The sequence below is a fragment of the Candida parapsilosis genome, contig 005809, assembly GCF_000182765.1.
Source record: "Candida parapsilosis strain CDC317 annotated contig 005809".
Taxonomy (NCBI): Eukaryota; Fungi; Ascomycota; class Pichiomycetes; order Serinales; family Debaryomycetaceae; genus Lodderomyces; species Lodderomyces parapsilosis.
In genome coordinates this window covers 2,542,088-2,562,311 of record NW_023503281.1, presented here as the reverse complement: position 1 = coordinate 2,562,311, position 20,224 = coordinate 2,542,088, and the positions used below count along the sequence as shown (strand labels likewise).

Genomic DNA, 20,224 nt, shown 5'->3' with positions numbered 1-20,224 from the left:
TTGTGCTTATTTTTACCACATATTGCTGTTCAAAACATGTGTTTGCCATTTTTTGATTTCAATTCTCGTCCCTTTTTTTATTTTAGTATTAGTATTATAAAATGAGTATGTTAAAGCTTTTTAACCGAGTGTAATGTATCTATTTGATTGTTGGTGCTGGTTTGATATTTACTGCATCTCTTACTTGTATCAAATGGTCAAAGCGTATTCAAGAGCAATGATTTATATATATCTTTGCCTGCTTCAACTATATATCTCATGACCAAAAAAAGGCGGTCTCCCACACGACCGCTTCTACCTTCCATCAACATCAATGGGTTTCGATCCATCTAAGGGAGCATCAGGATGACTGACTTCAACAGGCGGTTTCGCGGCTGAACCATTATCACCATCACCACTACTGCTACTGCTATCACCCTTTGCTGGTTCTTGTGGCTTGTCAACAACTGTCTCATTGCGATGACTTCCACCACTGCCTCCACCGGGTCTCAACATCAAAATCATCAACAACGCAAACACACACAACACCATAAAGAAAATAACTTTACATTTCGTGGTCCGTTTCTGATAAGTTGTGGCTTTAATCAACTCCTTTTCTGACGATTTCAAATCGTGTACTGTATTTGTCAAGTTGTAATCAATTCGATCCAACATTGTTCCTTGATCGATCACCATACTTTCCATTTCTTTAAACATGGTGGAGATTTCCAATATTCCCATTGCTAACTTATTAATTTCTCGTTCACGTTGTTCCAAGTATTGGTCATTGGAATTTTGTCGTAATTGAACTTGCGTATGTGCTTGTAGTTGTTGTTGTTGTTGTTGCTGATGGCTAGTAGATTGGATTATTTCTTTACTCAATTGTTCAATGTTTTCACCATCTAGCTGTTCCTTTGGTACGCCACGTTGATTACGTTTTTCATTAAGAAGTAAATCAAATTCATCATCATCATCTCTCAAGAAATTCATATAATTATTTTGCAAATTTCGGAAAAGTAATAAATGTTGTTGAATCTTGTTGGCATAGTTCTTCTTCATATTAGTCAAAATGTTCAAATCTTGAGCTGTATAATTAACTTGTAATCGTTCATGATTTTTGGCCAAGTATTCAAATTTCTTGATACCAATATAACATTTTTCAAAATTTTGCAAAATCTGATAACTATATTCTTCAATTTGAGATTCAATTCGTTTCTTGCTCAGCTTATTTATGATTATCAATTGCTTGTATAACGAATTCAATTCTTGTGTTTGTTTATCAATCACCGTTAAGCAAACATCCAAATCTTTGGCAATTTCAAATTGAGTTGGGATTATTGGTTTCATTTCAATATCTTCTTCAACTTCCTTCTGTGGCGTATCTACATTTCCATGTTTCTGCAATTTTGATGATTGTTGATGCTGGCGTTTACGAGATGAAATGATGAGATTATCCTGCTCTGAGTCAAATAGACTATCGGTATCGGTGTCATTGGCATTTATGTCGTCTCGGAATGGCTTTCTAGATGGGGTATCTCGGAAGATTGTTCGACGATACGATAAGAATAACTTGGTTCTATCTCTAAACATGACAATTCGGGATCAGGTGAGGGTCTGTTTATTGCTTCGTTTGAAAGGCAATCAATTCACACGCTTTGTTTTAGGTTGTTAGAATAGTGTTAACTAAGGTTTTGCTCCAAAAAATTGTTTTGCTAATCTAGAATAGCAAGATCAAGATTAACTAGTTAAATGACGTCTCTTTGTAGTGTCCGAATTAAAGAATGATTTGTCAATTTCCGGTGAAGCACTTTCTTCTTTGCATTGTGTTGTTTCTGGTTGTTCTAAAAAGGGTTTTGTTTCTCCAAGTTAAGATTAATGTGGCGCTACCCAAACCCACTTTATAAGAGTGTATAATTGTCATTTCTCCTGTTTCCAACGATTGAGTCATTTCGAAAACACTTACTCGGTAGAGTATTTGAAAGAATTTGTTACTCTATAAGACCTTTTAAGGTGGTCTTTACTCAGACAATCGTTGTATATTCCATTTTGTTGTTAGTGAAGTGAATGAGCTAACCACACACGTATGAAACAGCTTGACACTGGCAGCTTCTATATGATTAGATTGTACCACATATTGTTTGGGCTATGTGTTCAAGTTTCCGCCGCTACAAAGAGAAGGTTTTTTAACTGCCAAGTAATGGTTATATACGCTTTGCAACTAAATTTCGTTACTCAGCAACATTACCAATTGAGAAGTTGTTAGCACAGCCCAAATTCGACAATGCTAGAGCCTTTTCGAGTCTTCGTATTCTACATCAAAGATCAACCTAGTTTAGATATACATTCCAAGCACAATAGCGTTGATTTTGTTTTTTTTTATATTCTTTCATGTCCCCGTAAGCGCATAATTTTCGGCTCATGATTCTTCTCCTTATGCGCTTACAACAACCGACTATACTCTATAAAAGAGTACTTTCAAACCCTTGAGGAAAAATACCGAATGTGACAAACAGCTAAACTTTATTCTTTTCATGGAAACAAAGGACGTGAAACTCAAGAATCCTAGAGCCAAGGATGTTGCTTTGCCTGTGGTGATGACAATTGCAGGTAGTGATTCATCAGGAGGGGCGGGGATCGAGGCCGATTTGAAAACTTTCAGTGCATTTGGTGTCTATGGGGCAACTTGTATCACTGCATTGACTGCTCAAAATACCACTGGGGTCAAATTATTTGAAAAGACATCACAGAAGTTACTTGCAGAGATCTTGAAGGCTAATTTAGAGGATTTTTATGGATATGAAAATGCACCTTTAAAGGTGGTGAAAACTGGGATGTTGACCAAACAAGCTATTGAGGAGATTGCAAAACACGATATCAAAGTCAAGTTTGTAATTGATCCGGTCATGGTGAGTACTTCAGGTAGTCAACTATTTGACTTGGACGGAATCAAATACAGTGTTGAACATTTAATGAAGAATGCATATTTAATCACTCCCAATTTACCAGAAGCTAAAGCATTGTACGGATTATTTAAAAGCCCATCTGAGATTGGCAATATTGAAGACTTTAAACGGTTTGTTGTTGAATTGCTGAATCTCCTTAAGTGCAAGAACTTGTTGGTGAAAGGAGGTCATATTCCATTCGATCAAGAAGGCAACTTTTCCAAGAATGGATGCCAAGTCATTGATATCTTATACGAAAGTGAGTCTCAAATAGTGACGCTTTTCAGCTCAGGATACATAAACTCAGAAAACACTCACGGTACTGGATGTACTTTGGCCTCGGCAATTGCAGCGAATATTGCTATTGGCAAAACCCTAGCCGATGCAATTGCCGTTGCCATAGATTTCATCCATAATGGTATGCTGCAAATGACGAAATTGGGACACGGTAATGGTCCATTGAACCATAATTTGACTCCAAATATCCAAGTTACTAGGGTGATAGAGACAGATGGGAATGAGTTGTTGAAATTTGACGACGCGAACACGTTTGTTGACTTTTTGACATCTCATCCAAAGGTGAAGCAAACATGGCGAAACTACGTCGAACATCCATTTGTTAGTAAATTGGCTGAAAACTCTCTACCATTTGAGAATTTCTTTTACTATTTGAAGCAGGATTATCACTACCTCATCATATATGCCAGAATGCATGGTTTGTTGGCCTCAAAAGCACCAACCTATCAACAAACACATGCCGCCGCAACGATAATCGGCGAAATTATTAATGAAATTGAACATCACAAAAAGAGGCTCAAGGTATATAAGGTAGATTACGAGAGAGATATTGAGGATTTGAAGCCAGGAAATGCGTGTGTCGAATATTGCGATTATTTGATCAATATAGGGGAGAAGGAAGACTTTTTGGGAATAAAAGTTGCCTTAGCGCCTTGCTTACACGGATATGCTGAGGCTGGAACTTATGGGAAGAAGTTAAGGGCAGAGAATCCAGTGAAGATCCCCGAAGTATATCAAGGTTGGTTGGATGAATATGCCTCAGATTGGTACTCAAAAGCTGACAAAGAAGGACGTTTGGCACTCAATGCTTTAGTAGCTGACGGAATAACTCGCCCTCGTGCAGAGGAATTAGTAGACATCTTCAATACAGTTTCTCAATTGGAGATTAATTTTTGGAATGAAGTATTAGATATGTCAACTTGTGTATAGATAAAGACAGGTTCGAAGCAATTGGATTTTCTGAATTTATAGTTTGTTCTGGGGCGCAACTAAACGAACAAATAAATTTCTATCAAGCGAAGTAAAAAAAAAAAAAGAAAGGAACAATTTGTTCACCATTCCACCAACGATATTATACACCATCATGTTCAATTCATTTCAGAACACCGGGTACAACCCCAATTATGGTATACCCAATCAACAACAACAGCAACTGCTTTACACACAACCAACAGGTTTTGCACAACCCAACTTATATGCATCAAGTCAACCCACTGGCTATGTTCAAACCCAACCAACGGGATTTCAGGGTGCCCCCACCGTTGTCGAAAATCACGATTTGAAAATCCCACCTTTCCGTTTATCTTTTATTACTGTTGATGATCAAAAAAAGTTTGAGCATCTTTTCAGAACCGCGGTGCCTCGCGGAGAACAAGCAATCAGTGGTGATTCGGCAAGCAATATTTTGATGAGATCGGGTTTGAGTCCAGTCACGTTGGCGGAAATTTGGACTTTATCTGATATCGATAAAACAGGATCGTTGCTTTTCCCCGAGTTTGCATTGAGTTTGCACTTATGTAACATGGCCAAACGGGGAGAACCACTTCCAGGAATTCTTCCTGAAAAATGGCTCAACGAAGTGAAGAGTTTTATGGATGCGATCAACTTTAGCATCCCCGATGACCCTAACAAGATACTTGCCAACACGCCATTTGCAAAGAAAGATGACTGGATGTACAATCAGCCATCAATGAATACGCAGGCAACTGGATTTAATCAACCGCCGACAACGTTTGCTCCACAAGCAACTGGATTTGGTCAGCCTCCAAATGCTTTTGCACCACAAGTCACTGGCTTCAATCAACAACCACAAGCTTCATCATTTAATCAACAACCACAAAATAATTGGGTTGCTCCTCAACTTACTGGATATAACCAGCAATCGCAACCAGCAACAAGTTTTGGAGGTGGTGTTCCAGGTGAATTTGTTCCTTTGAAGCCGCAACAGACTGCTGGATTGATTCAGAAAACTGGACCTCTTCAAGCACAAGGAACTGGGTTTAATCAACTTGCACAACAACGTACAGGTGGTCTCGTTCCGCAAACAACTGGAATGCAAGCACAGCGTACAGGTGGCTTTGCTCCTCAAACTACTGGGCTCCCACAACAACAAAATCAAACTGGTGGCATGACTCTGTTTAACCAACAACCTACTGGAGGATTCAACACTATTGGGTTGCAACCTCAAAGAACGGGTCCATTACAAGCAAATAGAACCGGGCCAGTCCTTATGCAATCTCAACCAACTGGTCCCTTGCAGCAACAACCCACTGGTGCATTGCAACAGCAGCCAACGGGATTTTTGCAACAACAACCCACTGGCTATTTGCAAGCGCAACCAACAGGAAGACCTGGTGAATGGGGATTTGTCAATATGCCAACTGGAGGCTATTCTGGGTTAAATACAATGCATAAAGTTTTCCAACCAAACACTACTCAAAGTGTTCAGGATCTAAACAAAGCTATGAATAATAACGCAGCTAGCAACGTGACTTGGGCCATTACCAAACAAGAAAAGCAAGTGTACGACAACTTGTTTCAAGCATGGGATACAGGTAAAAAGGGATACGTTGACTCCAATGTTGCATTGAATGTGTTTACCAAGTCTGGTTTGAGTAGACAAGATTTAGAAGCAATTTGGACTTTAGCTGATACTGATGATGCAGGTAAATTGAACAAGAATCAGTTTGCAGTGGCGATGCATTTGATTTATAGAAGATTGAATGGATTAGAAATTCCTCTTAGGTTGCCACCTGAGTTGATCCCCCCTGCAGATCGAACGTTTAGAGATACCATGGACAATTTGAAAAATTCACTAAAGAATAATGGAGGTATCAAATCAGCAAAGAACTACAAACCCCAAACCAAAGTGGATGGTTCGAGGTTCAAAAACAATGATGACAATGTTGGTTACATTTCACGTGCTCGCCACAAGAGTAGAGATCTGGCATCACCAACTGTCTCTGACAAGAAGGATACTGATCTTACTATAGATCAATTGAAAAAATCCATTAAAGAAAAGAAAATCTTGTTGGACGCTTTGGATGTGGAGGATGAAGAAAAACAACACAATGATACTAGCGCGATTGATAAACTCAAGAGCCAAATTTTTGACTTGCAAACCAAGATCACAGTTCAAGCTCCCAATAATGGCAAGAACCTTTTGCTTCAAAAATTGAACTATTTAACTAGAGACCAAATTCCAAAATTGATCTCAGACATTAATCGGGTCAATCAAGAGATATCAGAAAAGAGTATCGAATTGGCAAAACTCAAGCTAAAGCAAGAGGACCCTTCGTGGGATGATGCCAAAGTCGACCTCAATAATATTGCCAACGACAAAAGCAAGATGGATTTGAAACAAAAGATGGCTTTACTTACAGGCAAAGGTGGCAGTGCGGGTACCGATTACAAGTTCAAGGATTCTGTTCAGAAGTCGAAAGCTGAGTTGAAAGGTCAATCAGATATGGTGAAGGACATTGAAGCCGGAATTAAGACTATGGAAGATGAATGTGCTTCAAAACTTAAAACCTCGGCCAAAGTTGAAGTTGGATATGAGAAATGGGAAAAGGGTTTTGGAATAAACCCGACTGTTGCTTCCTTTGTAAGGGAGTTACAAAGGTATCAGGATAATGCTAATGCAAAGGCTACTGTGACTTCAGCTGCATCTGCTACTTCTGTTCCTCAGGCAAATAAAATTGACAGCCAATCTGTGAAGCAGCACTCCAGTCCTGTACAAAAGGAATCAGTGAAGTCTCTGCCTGCTGAACCAACCGCTAGCTACTCAACTCCCGAAGAAAGAGCAGCTTATATCAAAGCCCAAGCTGAGAAAAGAATGGCTGCTAGACTTGAAAAACTTGGAATCAGCCGTAGTAAGAACCATGGAAAGAAATCTTCAGAGAAATCAACACCTTCCGCTGCTCAGTCCAAGTCAACGCCAGAACCTAAGGACATTTCACGTAACAAGGAAGAAGATAAGGGGCATGTATCACCACTTGTAAAGCAAAAGACTGGTGTTCCAGAAGGATCACGAGTTGACCCAACTCCACAACCTTCTGAGCCAGTGCCACCTGAAACCCGAAGAGAGAGTTCACCTCAGCAACAGGAACCATCGCAATTAACACGCCCAACACAACCAGAGGTTGCCAAGGCTTCAGTTGCTTCTCCACCAGATCAAGCTGAGGCTTTTAAAGCTCCCGTTGTTTTACAACAGACATCTCATGAGGAGGAAAAGATAACCCATAATGCGCATATTCCAAGTCAACCTCAAATTCCTACAAATGAGAGGTTGAATGAATCAGCATTTAAGTCGACAGTGGAAGATGGGGGCAAAAAAAGTAATGTCTCCTCCACACAGTCGACATTTGACGCTGCTGCCCCAGAACCAGTGCAACAAGAGTCCGAAGTTAAGTCTGCGCCCAATGGAAGTAACGCTAGTTTCAACGAAACAACTGCATCTAAAGAAAAGTTCCAAGAACAGGAAAAGGGAGAACCGACTGGTACCACGGCAGAAGCTTTCCCAACAGAACAATCAAAACCTGCTAGACATGAGAATAACCCTTTCTTCAAGAAGCAATTCCAACAAATTAACACAGAGAAGGCAAATATGCAACGTAAAATCCAAAGAGGAATCCTGAACGACAATAGCTGGAGTGATTCCGAAGATGAAGATTCTGATGATGACGCGCCAAATAGAGCAGACGCTCTCAAATTGGCCAATTCATTGTTCGGTGGTATGGCGACACAACCACCTCCTTCATCAGAGCCTGTATTAGCCCCAACTCAAGAAAGTAAGGGAGAGGATGTGCCACAGCAACAAAGTGAAGCGGAGCCGGTCACCACAATATCTGTATCGAATAAGGAAACCTTGGAGGATTCGTCAACCGGGTCAAGTGGTCCTGGATGGAACACTGCGGAGTCATCACCAGATATTCAAGCTGAACTTGATGGTAGAGAGAATGAGTCCATTTCTCCACTCCCATCATCAGATTCTATTCCACCTCCACCACCTGCTCCAGCACCACCTGTTCCATCTTCTGAATCCATTCCACCCCGACCACCTGCTCCACCTGCCCCACCTGCTCCACCTGCTCCACCTGCTCCACCTGCTCCAGCACCACCTGTTCCATCTTCTGAATCCATTCCACCCCCACCACCTGCTCCACCTGCTCCACCTGCTCCACCTGCTCCACCTGCTCCACCTGCTCCATCTGCTCCATTGGCATCTACTTTTGGTGCACCTGCAGCACCCGCGCCTCCTCTACCATCTATGACGGCTCCAAATGCACTTGTGGGCGGTGGTGCTCCTACGTCTACACCTGATGTTGGTGCCTTATTGAGTCAAATCACCGGTGGAAAATCGTTGAAAAAGGTTGAGACAAGAGAATCAAGTGGAGCTACTGTTGGAAAAGTTTTATAGAAGTTCGTCTTAACTGACAAAAAATTTGATCGTGTTTTGTATTGCATTTTGCTAGTGTATCTGTTTATGATGATACTCCACTGATGTAAATTGTATGGTTTGCGTTAAATAATAATTTGGAACTTTGGCAGTACAAAGGTCAAATACAATTTTAAAAAGGATACAATTCGATTTTCTTTTTTTTTAGTACTCGTATATGCAAGGCGACTAAAAGCCTCCTTCAAATTCACAACACGGTGGTTGCTGTGGAATCGTTCAAAACTGAATATTCCTAATAGAAGATCTCGATAAAGATAGGTAGAGAACCCGAAGATTCAATCTGGCTTCTTGTCCCTTCATTGAACACGCATTATCAGTTTCTTAAAACACAAAGAAATGGAGCCTCATGGAAAATCCACTTTTTAACAAAGAAATACCCGAATGAACCGCTATGGCTCCTGATGAATTCGTATGGACTTCTAGAATTCGAAGTATGGCATTGTTGCAATGGAGAAATTGAATCTGTAAACACAATCTTGCGCATTATTTAATTTTAGATTTGTAAATATGTGATTGATCTACAGCGAAAGATCTGCCTTCGGCCACCAAAAAAGAACAAAAAACAATATAAAACTGTTGTTGTCCAGCCACCACTTACTTTATACTTCAACTTCAATGTTTGAAATCCTTGACTAACAAGCCTTCTGCTTTCAACATGAATACACAAATGGCACTCAAAAGAATCATACGAAAACCATTAGTTTACTTGCTAACAGCAACCCTTGTTGCACTCCTGTTATTCCAGATATTCTTACTCTTCAAAAACAATGACCAAGCTAGACTCAACAAAAACGAGGTACTCATCCCCAAAGACTTGTTCAAAAATGAAAAAGACCTAACTCAATTTGTTAAACAGAACGAGGATTTCTTGAGATACCATCTACTGGGATCGACCGAATTTAACCAGGCTGTGGACATTGACCCTGGTAAGGAGCTTCACAAACTCAAATACACGAAGTATGATTTTACTACATACACCTTGACAGAAAACATAAACTTAAACCTTGAGCAGTGTAACCGGTTACAATTGAATTCACTGGTAATGATTAGCAAAGCGGTGAATATGAAGACCCCCTTGCGAGAAGTTTTACAGAATGTCCTTAACGACATTGAATCCGGGGAAAGCGCCTACTTAGCTGGTTTGAAAAAAATCATACTTCCAGAGTTAAGATTACAATTGGATCTAAATGTGGTGGATAAGTTTTGGTTTCGTTTAGCTGGGAGCTCTGTCTGGTTGAAGGATTATGGAGTTCACTATATGGTGTCTCGAATAATGTACAGCCCAAAGGGAACAAGAAATTCACCAATACTCTCGTTATCCTATGCTCAATTGTATGACGAGAACTGGAATGAGTTGGTGGGTACTCGATTATTGCTTCCAAAGGCACACAATTCTCCAACTGGTGAGCGACACATTCTAAACTTTCCGCAAATTGTTCCCATCCCATTTTGGCAAGACCCTGAAATCAATGAAGACCAATACTATGGCCCCGAGGATCCTCGATTAATCTTGATTAAAAACGAGGGAGGATACGACGAACCTTTGATTTTGTATAACTCCTATAATTGCAAGATGGACACGTATGATGATGATGAGGATGAAAAGTTGGTCACCACACAGAGATGTTATCGTGCGATGTCGATTTGTTGGCCATGGCAATTTGATGAACAAAAAAATAGCAAAAGAGTTGAGCTTAAACTTGAGAATTATAGATTAAGAACACAAAAAAATTGGACGCCCTTCACTAGCCCTCTTGATCGTCAGGTCGATGGGTACGATTCTCATATTTATTTTGTTTTTAGATGGGCGAATTTGGATATTTTGAAGTGCGACTTGCAGGGCTCATGCTCCTACGACTACAGGTTCAACACACTGTTGTCGCCCAAAAATCAAGTCGGGCCCTTCAGAGGAGGGACTCAATTGGTAAACTTGAACGATTTAGTTACAGTCAAGGATAACAAAGAGATCTGGGTGGGGTTTGCCAGAGCACATATCGACGATTGTGGATGTGGGAGCTCAATGTACAGACCCAATTTGGTGGTGATAGTGAAGGAGAGAAAGGATTTGAGAAACCACTACAAGGTAACACATATATCTTCTTCATTATCGTTCAACATGTATGTTCCAGGATGGGACTTGTTGTATCCAGAGAATTCCTGCTTGCGATCGAGTGTTTTGATTCCAAATGGTATATCGCAATGGATCACGCATAAAGACTCTTCGGGTGCTTTAATCGATGATTACTTAACTTTGACTTTATCTGTCAGTGATTACACCATACACAGAGTAAATGTTAAGGGCCTACTCAAAGAATTGATCAATTGGGGAGTGTTGGATTATGATGTGATGGCAAGCACGCATCATGCTAATGACAATCTTGTCTGTGCCTTGCAATCTTCGTTTGAATTTTGTACCAGATACGGTCTTGAACATCAACTAAAGAAAATTAAAACTCTTCCAAGAGACGCTGACGGGATGGTGATAGATCCTAAGAAAGCGGAATATTTCAACTATGCACAGAGATACGGACTTCGAGGAGTGCCGTAAAAAAGAAGGAAATTGCGGGCAGTTTTTTTTTCCATTCTCTGTTATATGTGTTGCATCTAGTGTATTTTTATACTGTATAGAATTATTTAGACAATTTCAAAAATTTTAACTTGACTGTTCGCTACTCGACTTCATCTTCATTTCATTATAATATTGTACCAAATGTTGCTCGCTTTTCAAAGTTTCTTCTCTGAAAAGAACTCTAATGTCAGGAACATTGGTCTTTTCAATATCATTACCTTCAACTCCACCTTTCATATAATTTTTACCTAACCAATGCATTTTGATTTTCGCTTCCCACCCACTCTGTATACACGAGTTCTTCGCCAATTCACACATGTCAACTCCTGACAATTTATAAATTTGTGCTGCAACTGAATATTCTTCAATCAATGGCTCCTTTGTGTATGAAAACTGTAATGGATCATCAGTTGATAATGAAACATTCATCCCCTTTTTGAAAAAGTTGTAGAATGGATTTTTGTCGTATGTGAGGAACAATGCATTGTTGGATAATGGCGACATAGCGAGGCCAACTTGATCAAGGTAGTACAAATACTGGATGAATGGAAGCTTTCGCAACAAAATTCCATGTGAAATTCCATACGATGTCAAAAAGGCACTGATCAAGTGATGTGGATCACCCGCTTCACCACAATGGGGTCTCAACACAAACGTGTTAAATTTGTTCTTTAATCTCAAGTGGTTCAAGCTAGCAATATTCGCATACAAGTAGTAAATGTAGTACGAATAAGGAGGATTGGATGTGAAATTCCATTCCATGGCCGAAGGGTACTTGTGTGGCGGTAAAGGCTTGTCCGCCTTTGATTCATCGTCAACAGAATCAAACCCAACTACTCTTTGTAAAAACACGTGAAGTTTAGGATGTGACTTGGGATTTCTTGACACTTCGAATAACGGTTCAAAAACGTTTTTCACAATATCCGAAAATGAACGAACGTTTCCACTCTTTTTGTAAATATCATATAACCTAGGAACTTGAATGAGCCATCTTACGTTGTGACTAAACAATTTATTATCAATGACCCACGAAGCAACTTTATCCCATTCGTGAATAGACCGACCATATATTGAAATTCTGAGCTCATTCATTTGATACTTGGAACTTTCCAAATCCTCCATCACCTGTTTTGTAAGTTCGGCCAAATATCTACCATCAATAAAGTTGTCAGTTTTCAAGAAAATCTCCCTCAATCTTGATTCACCAATTGGGTTGTATTTCAAATTGAACTTGTCAAACCTATGAAAGGTATCTGTATGTGCGTGCATGTCCAACGTGTCAATTGACAAATCATAACCAGACAATTTCAATGATTGGAAAACCTCTGCCAAGGTTAAGATCTTGCCGTCACGAAAAATCACTGGCTCATCTGGCTCAGTTTTTAGTTTGTATTTGATAAAACGAAGCAAGTGTTTCTGGTTCATACATGCAGAATGATGGATATGTGTGTCGACCTTCCTTACATTGTAGAAATCACGATGTGGATTTGCTTTCGACTGCTTTGTCTCCTCAAACTCGTTCAACAAATAGTACATATTCCATTTGGCTTCAAGATATTGCAACCTTTTGAAAGAAAAGGATTTTGTGGGCCCATCAGATGAAATGTTACCAATAAATGCTAAATCGTTATAATATTCGTGTAAATTTGGAACTTGGACAAGCTTTTCATTCTTTGACAGATCATATACCTCGTAAACCCCTTCATCGTTTAATATGAAGTACAAATCACTTCCACTCAAGTCTGGTATTTCACATTTGCCAAAGTCAAATTCTTCACCCTCGTCTGGTGTTGTCAACACTTGATTGAATTTGTTCTTTGATTTATAAAATGGCTTTGGGGGAGCAGGATAGATTTTCCAGTCTGGTTTATTTTTGGGATTCAACAGCTCTGGAATTTGCAACGAAAGTTTCAAGTATTTATGACGCAAGTCCAAACAATCCTTCACATCCAGATAGAATTGAATAAGCTCACTGGAAGGTACTTCCTCAGGTAAAGCATTCGTTCCAAAGATGTAATCACTGTTTGTTGCCACATGGGGAGCTTGTGATGGGGGTGGGTGAAAACTGTGTGGCATGTCGATAACCGAGGACCTTCTTCTTAGGTTTGCACCTCCTGGTGAGGATGGCTTAGAACCTTGATTCCCATGCAATGCTTCAAATGTTTTTACCTTCAAATCATGATCTTTCATGAACTTATCTTGAGATGAAGAGTAGTGAGCTGATTTGATGGACTTGGGCAAGTCCTCATCATCACTGTCAGCATCATAATTAGGTTGGTAGTCATCATCTTGTTGCTCTTCAGGAAGAGAGCTACACAGAAGGTCTCTCATTTGCAGACTCAAGTTCGATTTGGTACTCATTGATGTTTGATGGCAATTAATGGTGTCGGACTACTCTCGATCTGGCTCGCACACTGAAATTTAAACTTTCGATTGCTGTAATCACTTGAAAGATTTATTCAATCTGGATTTACAACATTAATCTCAAAACAGTATCTAAAATAAATTAAAAAAAAAAGCTATACTTAATGTATCAAAAGAGGTATAATCTATGGAAGTAAAAGAAAACGAATATTGAACTTTGAAAGCAGAAAAAAATCTCCAACTGGATCCCCCCTGCATCTCAAGCTCCCTTATAAAACAAACGCTGACAAACCAATTGCAGCAAGAGCAACACTGACCAAGTTTAATGATGCAGGAGATCCAGCGTTAGCGGCATCAATAGTAGCAACCGATGAAGCATTAGAATTGATGGTGGATTGCGAAACGATACTGATGAAACTTGAAGTTACCTCCTCGTCTCTAGCATAAAGCTTGTCATATACTTCTCTTTTGGAGATACCCAAGTAAGAACTGATTTGACTAATAACTTGACGAACATCTCTAAGAAGAGAAGCTTTCAAGTCATCGTCATTGAGAGCTCTGGAGATAAGGTCCGGGATCAAACCTGAGTTTTGAATAGCAGCGATCAATGGATTATCAGTGTTAAATTCAAATGTAGCTGGTGTAAGACTGGCCAAGACATCTCTAATAATCAAAACAACTGATCCTTCGAATTGACTATCAGTAAGCAAGTAGTTGATGGTTTCATTGATCAAATTTGATTCAGCGATGGCGGTGAAAATAGTAGTCAACAAATCTTGAACACCGTCTCTCTTTGCCATCTCACTTTCAATTACAGCTTCGTCATACTCTTCTGCTCTCTTTTGTGCAACAATTTCCAAAACTTCGTCCAAGGCATCTCTCTTTTTAGCAGAACCACCAAGAGCCGAAGCAACTGCTGTGAGGGAGGCATAGTTGACAGAAGTTGGGCCTTGTCCGATTTGAGAAGTTGGAACTGATTGGAATGCTGGGCCAGTCAAAGTTGCCAAATCATATGAGGTGGCTTGACCTTGACCTTGGTTTTGACCTTGATTTTGACCCTGGCTGGTAGTTCTTGTGAGACTAGTGGCAATATTAGTGTTTCCACCAGCATTACCGGAGTTGGTGTTTTCAGCAGCAGCATCGGAAATCAATTGGTTGATAGAGTTTACATCAACAGAGCTGTAGCTTGAGGCTTGGGTGTTGCCTCCAGTAGCTTGAGTGTTTGCAGGTGTGGCGCTTCCTGAGTCACCGCTACCTCCAAGTGGATTGGAAATGACCAAAGTTGGAACTGCTTGAGCTCCAGTGTTGCTTCCTCCGTTTGAGTTCGTTTGTAAAGTAACAGTTGCGCTTCCGCCGGCCAAAAATTGGCTAATGAGCTCACCAAAGTCAATTCCACTGAGAGTCTGTGTGATAACTCTAAAGACAAGTGGCAAGGTGTTTTCATTTTCAACCAAGTCGGCAATAATAGTATACAATAAACCTGAATCTTTCAATGCGACAAACAAAGGTTCTGGGTCAATACCGCTGTTAACAGCACTAACCACAGCTTGGTAAGCAATCAGTCTGGTTGCGTTATTTGATACGATAAAGCCAATAAGAACAGGAACCAAATTGGTACGACCAACAAAGTTTAAAAGGTTTTCCAAGTATTGAATGTTGTTGTTTTCAGTCAACAATCCGTTAATCCATTCAGCAATTCCGTCAAAATCAATATCATCAATGATGGCAGTAAAGTTGATACTCGAATAAAGACTGCTTATAATATCAGAAATGTCTCTTTGTTCCAATTGGTAAGCTTCAATGATACTTTCACCCATTTCTCTGGTTTCGAGTTTAACAGTCAATTGCTCAGATACCGGTGCAATAGGTTGTGCTGTGACAAATGTAGCAAGCGACAAAGTCGACGCCAAAATGGTAGAAAACTTCATCTTCAATTCCCTGCTAATAACGAGTGTAAATTGGAAGCAACGGTGTGGTGAAAGAAAGTGGTAAACATGCCCAAATGCTGAAACTGAGAGGGCACACCAAATGGCATTTATAAGAAACCAGTCACATGCACAAAAGCTCCCTTACTTGAGCAATTTTAATGTGAAGTTGTGGCTTAAACAATGGCAGGATTGTACTCATTACTCAAGGTAGTAAATCTTTCCCCTTCCAGACTAACTTGGTTTTCAAAGAATGATTAATTTTATTTCCCAGTTGAGAAAAGATCTGATTAAGTATTGTTGCAGATTGATGAAATTTATATTGCAGTTGTAGTTGTAAATCTGTACACAAAAAATGGTTAGAGTAAAAAAAAAACTTTCATTTCCTAATTAGGAAATGTTTTATTTTTTTCAACATTCAACTACAAATTTTACAACAAACATCCAAAGCAGCCACGCACACCTCCGCTGTTGGTTTTGTTTTATCTGCACCAAGAGCAATTGCCACTTGGAAAGTACAATATTGTGTAAGGGATTGATCCAACTTATCTCCGTCGAAGACAATTGGTAAATGTGTCAAGCTCGCCACCCTCACTGGCTACAAAATAAAATTGCACTAAATAGTCAAAAAAATCTACAAATCGGGAAATGAAAATTTGTTCACTACAAATTTGAAAAAGATCTAGAATTACTTATAATTCGGCCTGGTAAATCCAGTGACAGCATTTGTTTGCAGCAAAGCATTTTGACGTTGTTCCGTAAAACGTTCCCAGAAACGGTGGTTCTCCGTCCGTTTACTTTCGCTGTACATTTGTTGATTTCTGACTGCAATGTGCACGGCAATGAATCGATCTTACTATAGACACTTTACTCTGTCCCAGAGCTAATTATGTGGATGGGAACGGTAAAGTGCTGCGTATTTCCAATTGCATCAGATCGTAAAAATGTATTCGATTTAAAAACAAGATCGGTGGCACTTACATCCTCATCGGCAAGCTTGGCGAAATTGAGTTGAAAGTTTAACCAATACGTCAAATCCATGAATGACTTACTCTGAAACTGTGGTGTCAAGTATTTGGGTATGTTGATAGACTCGGACACTACACTTTTCGTGTCCTTCTGATTTGTCAATATGGTTGCCAAAGTGTTGATCTTTATGTTTCCTGAAACCTCGTACTTGTTGACAACTTGTCTTTCTCCATTCTCTTTCAAATGATAAGTTTCATAAGCTTCCAAATATGCAATCACTCCAATCACCTGTGACTCTTTATCATTCAAATTCATCTCTATTTTGAAATGAATGTCGTCGCCCACGTGGTAGTAAGGTTTGGAAATCGAAATCTTGCACACTTCATCGTCGTTGACCTTCAACTGATACAGTGTTTTCATATTAGATGGCAATTGCGCTGTGTACAATCCTTCATCCAAAGCTTCCTTTTGCGTCGTATTTATACTGCTCTTTCTTCGCTCTGTTGTTGATATTTTTGGCATGTTGTAAACATCTGAATCGATCAAATCCGAAAGATCTTTCAAAAAATCTGCTTTCGCTGAGGTGCCATTCAATGAAGGCGAACTCAAAGACTCTTCCTCTTTACTTTTTATTCTCCAACTGCTCTCCAATCCCAAGGGCTCCTCAAAGTATAGCCTTTGCATTACCTTATTTGTGACGACTCTACGTGGGGAAACTTTAAAGGGGAAATAAAGTGTTTTCGCAGGTTCAATGATATTGTTTTCCTGCAAGCTTACAGCAAGGGAATATCTTATACTAACCCAGCCTTGATCACATGCTGGTCCCGTCAGTCTCGTGTTGTAACTAGGTGGTAGTTTACTATTCACCGGTGCACTGAATTTGAATGTTTTTGACGAATTCTTTGGTATATTCAAGTCAGAAAACAAAAGCGATTGTGGAGTTGTATATATTGGTAAAATTGAGTCCGTCAAATCTATCAAAGGAAGAGTTGAGGTGCCTGCGGGGTATGAGTCAAACACATTGACCAAATCGTGTAATAACGTCGGATTAACATCAAGTGACTTTGAGTCGTGTTCACCAACTATCAAATCTTTGACACCGCCCAAGTGACCACCAATAGTTATCTTTGACTTGATTTGTTCTGCAACGAATGGGGTGTTTTCAACGATTACATGTGGATCGTTTCCATCTCCTTCTCCTTCTGCCTCTTCGTCATGCCAGTACTGGTTTAAGTATTCCACATTGTTCCACCACTGCTGATGTCGATTCATATCCAACGAGCTAGTATCTATTGGAAATTTGTAGTTCAAGACAAGGTAGCCAAACAATTGCAAGTGGCCCAAAAACAAAGTTATTGGCTCATCTTTGGTCAGAGTAACTAGTTCTGTTTGCTCTTCGGTCTTTCCTGACAGCTTGAAGAAACTCGGTAGCCAACTTGATTGCACTTCTGTGTTTGATTCTATCGCGGTTGATTGTACTGGATTGAGTGTAAGATTTTTCTTCGAAGTGTTTTTAAAAGTCAATTCGCATACTTGAGAGCCATCGGCTTCCACTTCCAAATAGCTCAATGAAATTGATAGGCTATCGTGTAATTGCTTCTTGTAAGTTTGTCCATGACTCGAATTGCCCTGACCCATGGTTGACATCGTTGGGGAGCTAGTATTTGATTTCGGAGAAAAAGGTCAACAAAAATCACTCAAAAGGGTGCGCACATAGTATAAAAGTTTTGTATATTAACTTACACAAAGCATAAACTCATTCAAACTCTACGGTAATCTAAAACCCAAAGTACAAACAAAACAAACTCTAAGTTTGTTGCTCTTGAACATATTGCTGTTGCTGTTGCTGTTGCTGTTGCTGTTGCTGTTGCCTATTCAATTCCTCCAACTTATCGGTGTTTCCATCCGCGTCAGCAACTTGTTGTTGTTGATAATCGAGACCACTACCACCAACTCCAATACTTTGATGGAAATCTAAGATTTCCCTGTACATCATCACCCTCCAGTTATCAACCGGCAAGTCTGCATCATTGAAGCTCCAATCGAACTTTGTTTCACAAACAGGCTCATCAGTGGGGTCGTGATATGGTTCCATGTATGGGTGAGTCAAAGCCTCAGCGGCGCTAATTCTCTTTTTTGGATCAAATACCAACATTTTGGATAATAAGTCAATAGCTTCGGGCTCAACGTGTGTGCAAGAGGCAAACCTTTCACTAAATGGGATGGGATCTCTGTGTGGTAATGATTGTACAAATCTCAATGTGTTTTCAGAGCAAATAGTGTCAATCACATCAGCCGGGGGACTTCCCAATAATTCCGTTATGATGGAGAATTGATGAACATGATCTTTCCCTGGAAACAAAGGTTTCCCTTCAATCATCTCAGATAATATACAACCAACAGACCAAATATCAACCTCAGTATCGTATTTTTGCCAAGTCAACATAATTTCAGGTGCACGGTAGTACCTGGTGGACACATAACCAGTCATTTGAGGGTCTTGAATTCTAGCCAAACCAAAATCACAAATTTTCAAATCACAATTTTCATTGATTAAAATATTCGATGGTTTCAAATCACGATGAATAACTCCTGCAGAATGTATATACTTCATACCTCTCAATATCTGGTACGTAAAGTATTGTATAAATTGTTTCTCCAATGGTCTCGAAGTCAACAATCGATGTAAATCAGTACCTTGCAACTCGTTAACAAAGTAAATATCTTCCAAGGGGGAAATGAATATATCATCCAAGGTTATCAAATTTTCGTGCCTCAAATGCTTCAACAACTTCAATTCTCTATAAGTTCTTTTCGCCAAAACTGATGTAGAAAACGGCTTCATAATCTTTTTAACGGCAACATTTTGCCCAGTCAATTTGTCAACAGCAGAACAAACCAAACCAAAAGCACCCATACCAACGGGGTTTAAGTCGGTGTATCTGTTGGTTATTTCAAATACGGTACCAAAAATCTGAGTTCTGGTAAATTCTCCATCTGACGACATGATGAGTATGCTTGTCTTTGTTAAGTCGAGGGAATGTGATATGTCAAGTTTGAGCGACCTTATTGATTAACGGGTAAATAGATATTTTAGCTTCGTTGTCGGTTCGGGGCAATATCAAAACGATAGCAAGCTTAGTATGAATTTGATTGATGGTTTACTTTCAATCTATTAAAAGCACTGGCGTAAACAAAAAAATTGAACGGTTATTTTTTTAATATTTTTTTTTTCCGTTCGAGATATATTTTGCAATGTAAAGCGAAGATTTATGCACTATGTTATTCTTGTCCTAATTTGCCATCAACAAAGGCAACATCTTTCATCATTGACGTAGCCACATACGGGGAAAGTGTTTAATTGAGCCGACAAACTTTTTTTTGAAACCGTAGTCATTTAAGCACCTTACATCGTATGTACCTGCAAGAATGTGTTGAAATGGTTCAACCGAAGTAATGGAGAGAGAAATTTGTTATTTTTTTGTGTAAAGTTATGGTTGCTATTTGTGAGAAAGCTGCAAAATTTTACGGTGGGAATGTTGTAAGAGGTATTGAATGTGTCCAGAGCCAATCTTGAAAGCTGTTGATGTAGTGTCCTGTTTGGAAGTACTTGTGAACTGAGGTGTCTATAATCCCTGGAATGGTTATCTCAATTGAGATATTTTGCAACAAAATAGAGCAAAAGTCACAAGATAAACAACTGCAAATATGTTGGTCATAA

The 20,224-nt window shown here is 39.5% G+C and overlaps 8 protein-coding genes across 8 annotated transcripts; 3 read left to right on the top strand and 5 right to left on the bottom strand. All coding sequences in view use genetic code 12, as the record gives it.

Annotated features, from left to right (window-relative positions):
* Window positions 1-294: 294 nt before the first annotated feature.
* Window positions 295-1,569, bottom strand: TLG2 (Tlg2p; the record flags this gene model as incomplete). Its single annotated transcript, XM_036810148.1, has 1 exon — window positions 295-1,569. One exon carries the CDS (start codon window positions 1,567-1,569, stop codon window positions 295-297), a length of 1,275 nt encoding a protein of 424 aa, XP_036666714.1.
* A 941-nt stretch (window positions 1,570-2,510) lies between these two features.
* THI20 (trifunctional hydroxymethylpyrimidine kinase/phosphomethylpyrimidine kinase/thiaminase) lies at window positions 2,511-4,148 on the top strand (the record flags this gene model as incomplete). The annotated part of the gene is made up of 1 exon (XM_036810147.1): window positions 2,511-4,148. One exon carries the CDS (start codon window positions 2,511-2,513, stop codon window positions 4,146-4,148), a length of 1,638 nt encoding a protein of 545 aa, XP_036666713.1.
* Window positions 4,149-4,302: 154 nt separating this feature from the next.
* Window positions 4,303-8,637, top strand: PAN1 (Pan1p; the record flags this gene model as incomplete). The annotated part of the gene is made up of 1 exon (XM_036810146.1): window positions 4,303-8,637. One exon carries the CDS (start codon window positions 4,303-4,305, stop codon window positions 8,635-8,637), a length of 4,335 nt encoding a protein of 1,444 aa, XP_036666712.1.
* Window positions 8,638-9,331: 694 nt separating this feature from the next.
* Window positions 9,332-11,224, top strand: BMT8 (Bmt8p; the record flags this gene model as incomplete). The annotated part of the gene is made up of 1 exon (XM_036810144.1): window positions 9,332-11,224. The coding sequence occupies one exon, from the start codon at window positions 9,332-9,334 to the stop codon at window positions 11,222-11,224; it is 1,893 nt and encodes a 630-aa protein (XP_036666711.1).
* Window positions 11,225-11,329: 105 nt separating this feature from the next.
* Window positions 11,330-13,606, bottom strand: CPAR2_211870 (AMP deaminase; the record flags this gene model as incomplete). The annotated part of the gene is made up of 1 exon (XM_036810143.1): window positions 11,330-13,606. One exon carries the CDS (start codon window positions 13,604-13,606, stop codon window positions 11,330-11,332), a length of 2,277 nt encoding a protein of 758 aa, XP_036666710.1.
* Window positions 13,607-13,878: 272 nt separating this feature from the next.
* PGA17 (Pga17p) lies at window positions 13,879-15,537 on the bottom strand (the record flags this gene model as incomplete). The annotated part of the gene is made up of 1 exon (XM_036810142.1): window positions 13,879-15,537. One exon carries the CDS (start codon window positions 15,535-15,537, stop codon window positions 13,879-13,881), a length of 1,659 nt encoding a protein of 552 aa, XP_036666709.1.
* An 864-nt stretch (window positions 15,538-16,401) lies between these two features.
* Window positions 16,402-18,150, bottom strand: CPAR2_211850 (uncharacterized protein; the record flags this gene model as incomplete). Its single annotated transcript, XM_036810141.1, has 1 exon — window positions 16,402-18,150. One exon carries the CDS (start codon window positions 18,148-18,150, stop codon window positions 16,402-16,404), a length of 1,749 nt encoding a protein of 582 aa, XP_036666708.1.
* Window positions 18,151-18,310: 160 nt separating this feature from the next.
* Window positions 18,311-19,510, bottom strand: HOG1 (mitogen-activated protein kinase; the record flags this gene model as incomplete). Its single annotated transcript, XM_036810140.1, has 1 exon — window positions 18,311-19,510. One exon carries the CDS (start codon window positions 19,508-19,510, stop codon window positions 18,311-18,313), a length of 1,200 nt encoding a protein of 399 aa, XP_036666707.1.
* Window positions 19,511-20,224: the final 714 nt, after the last annotated feature.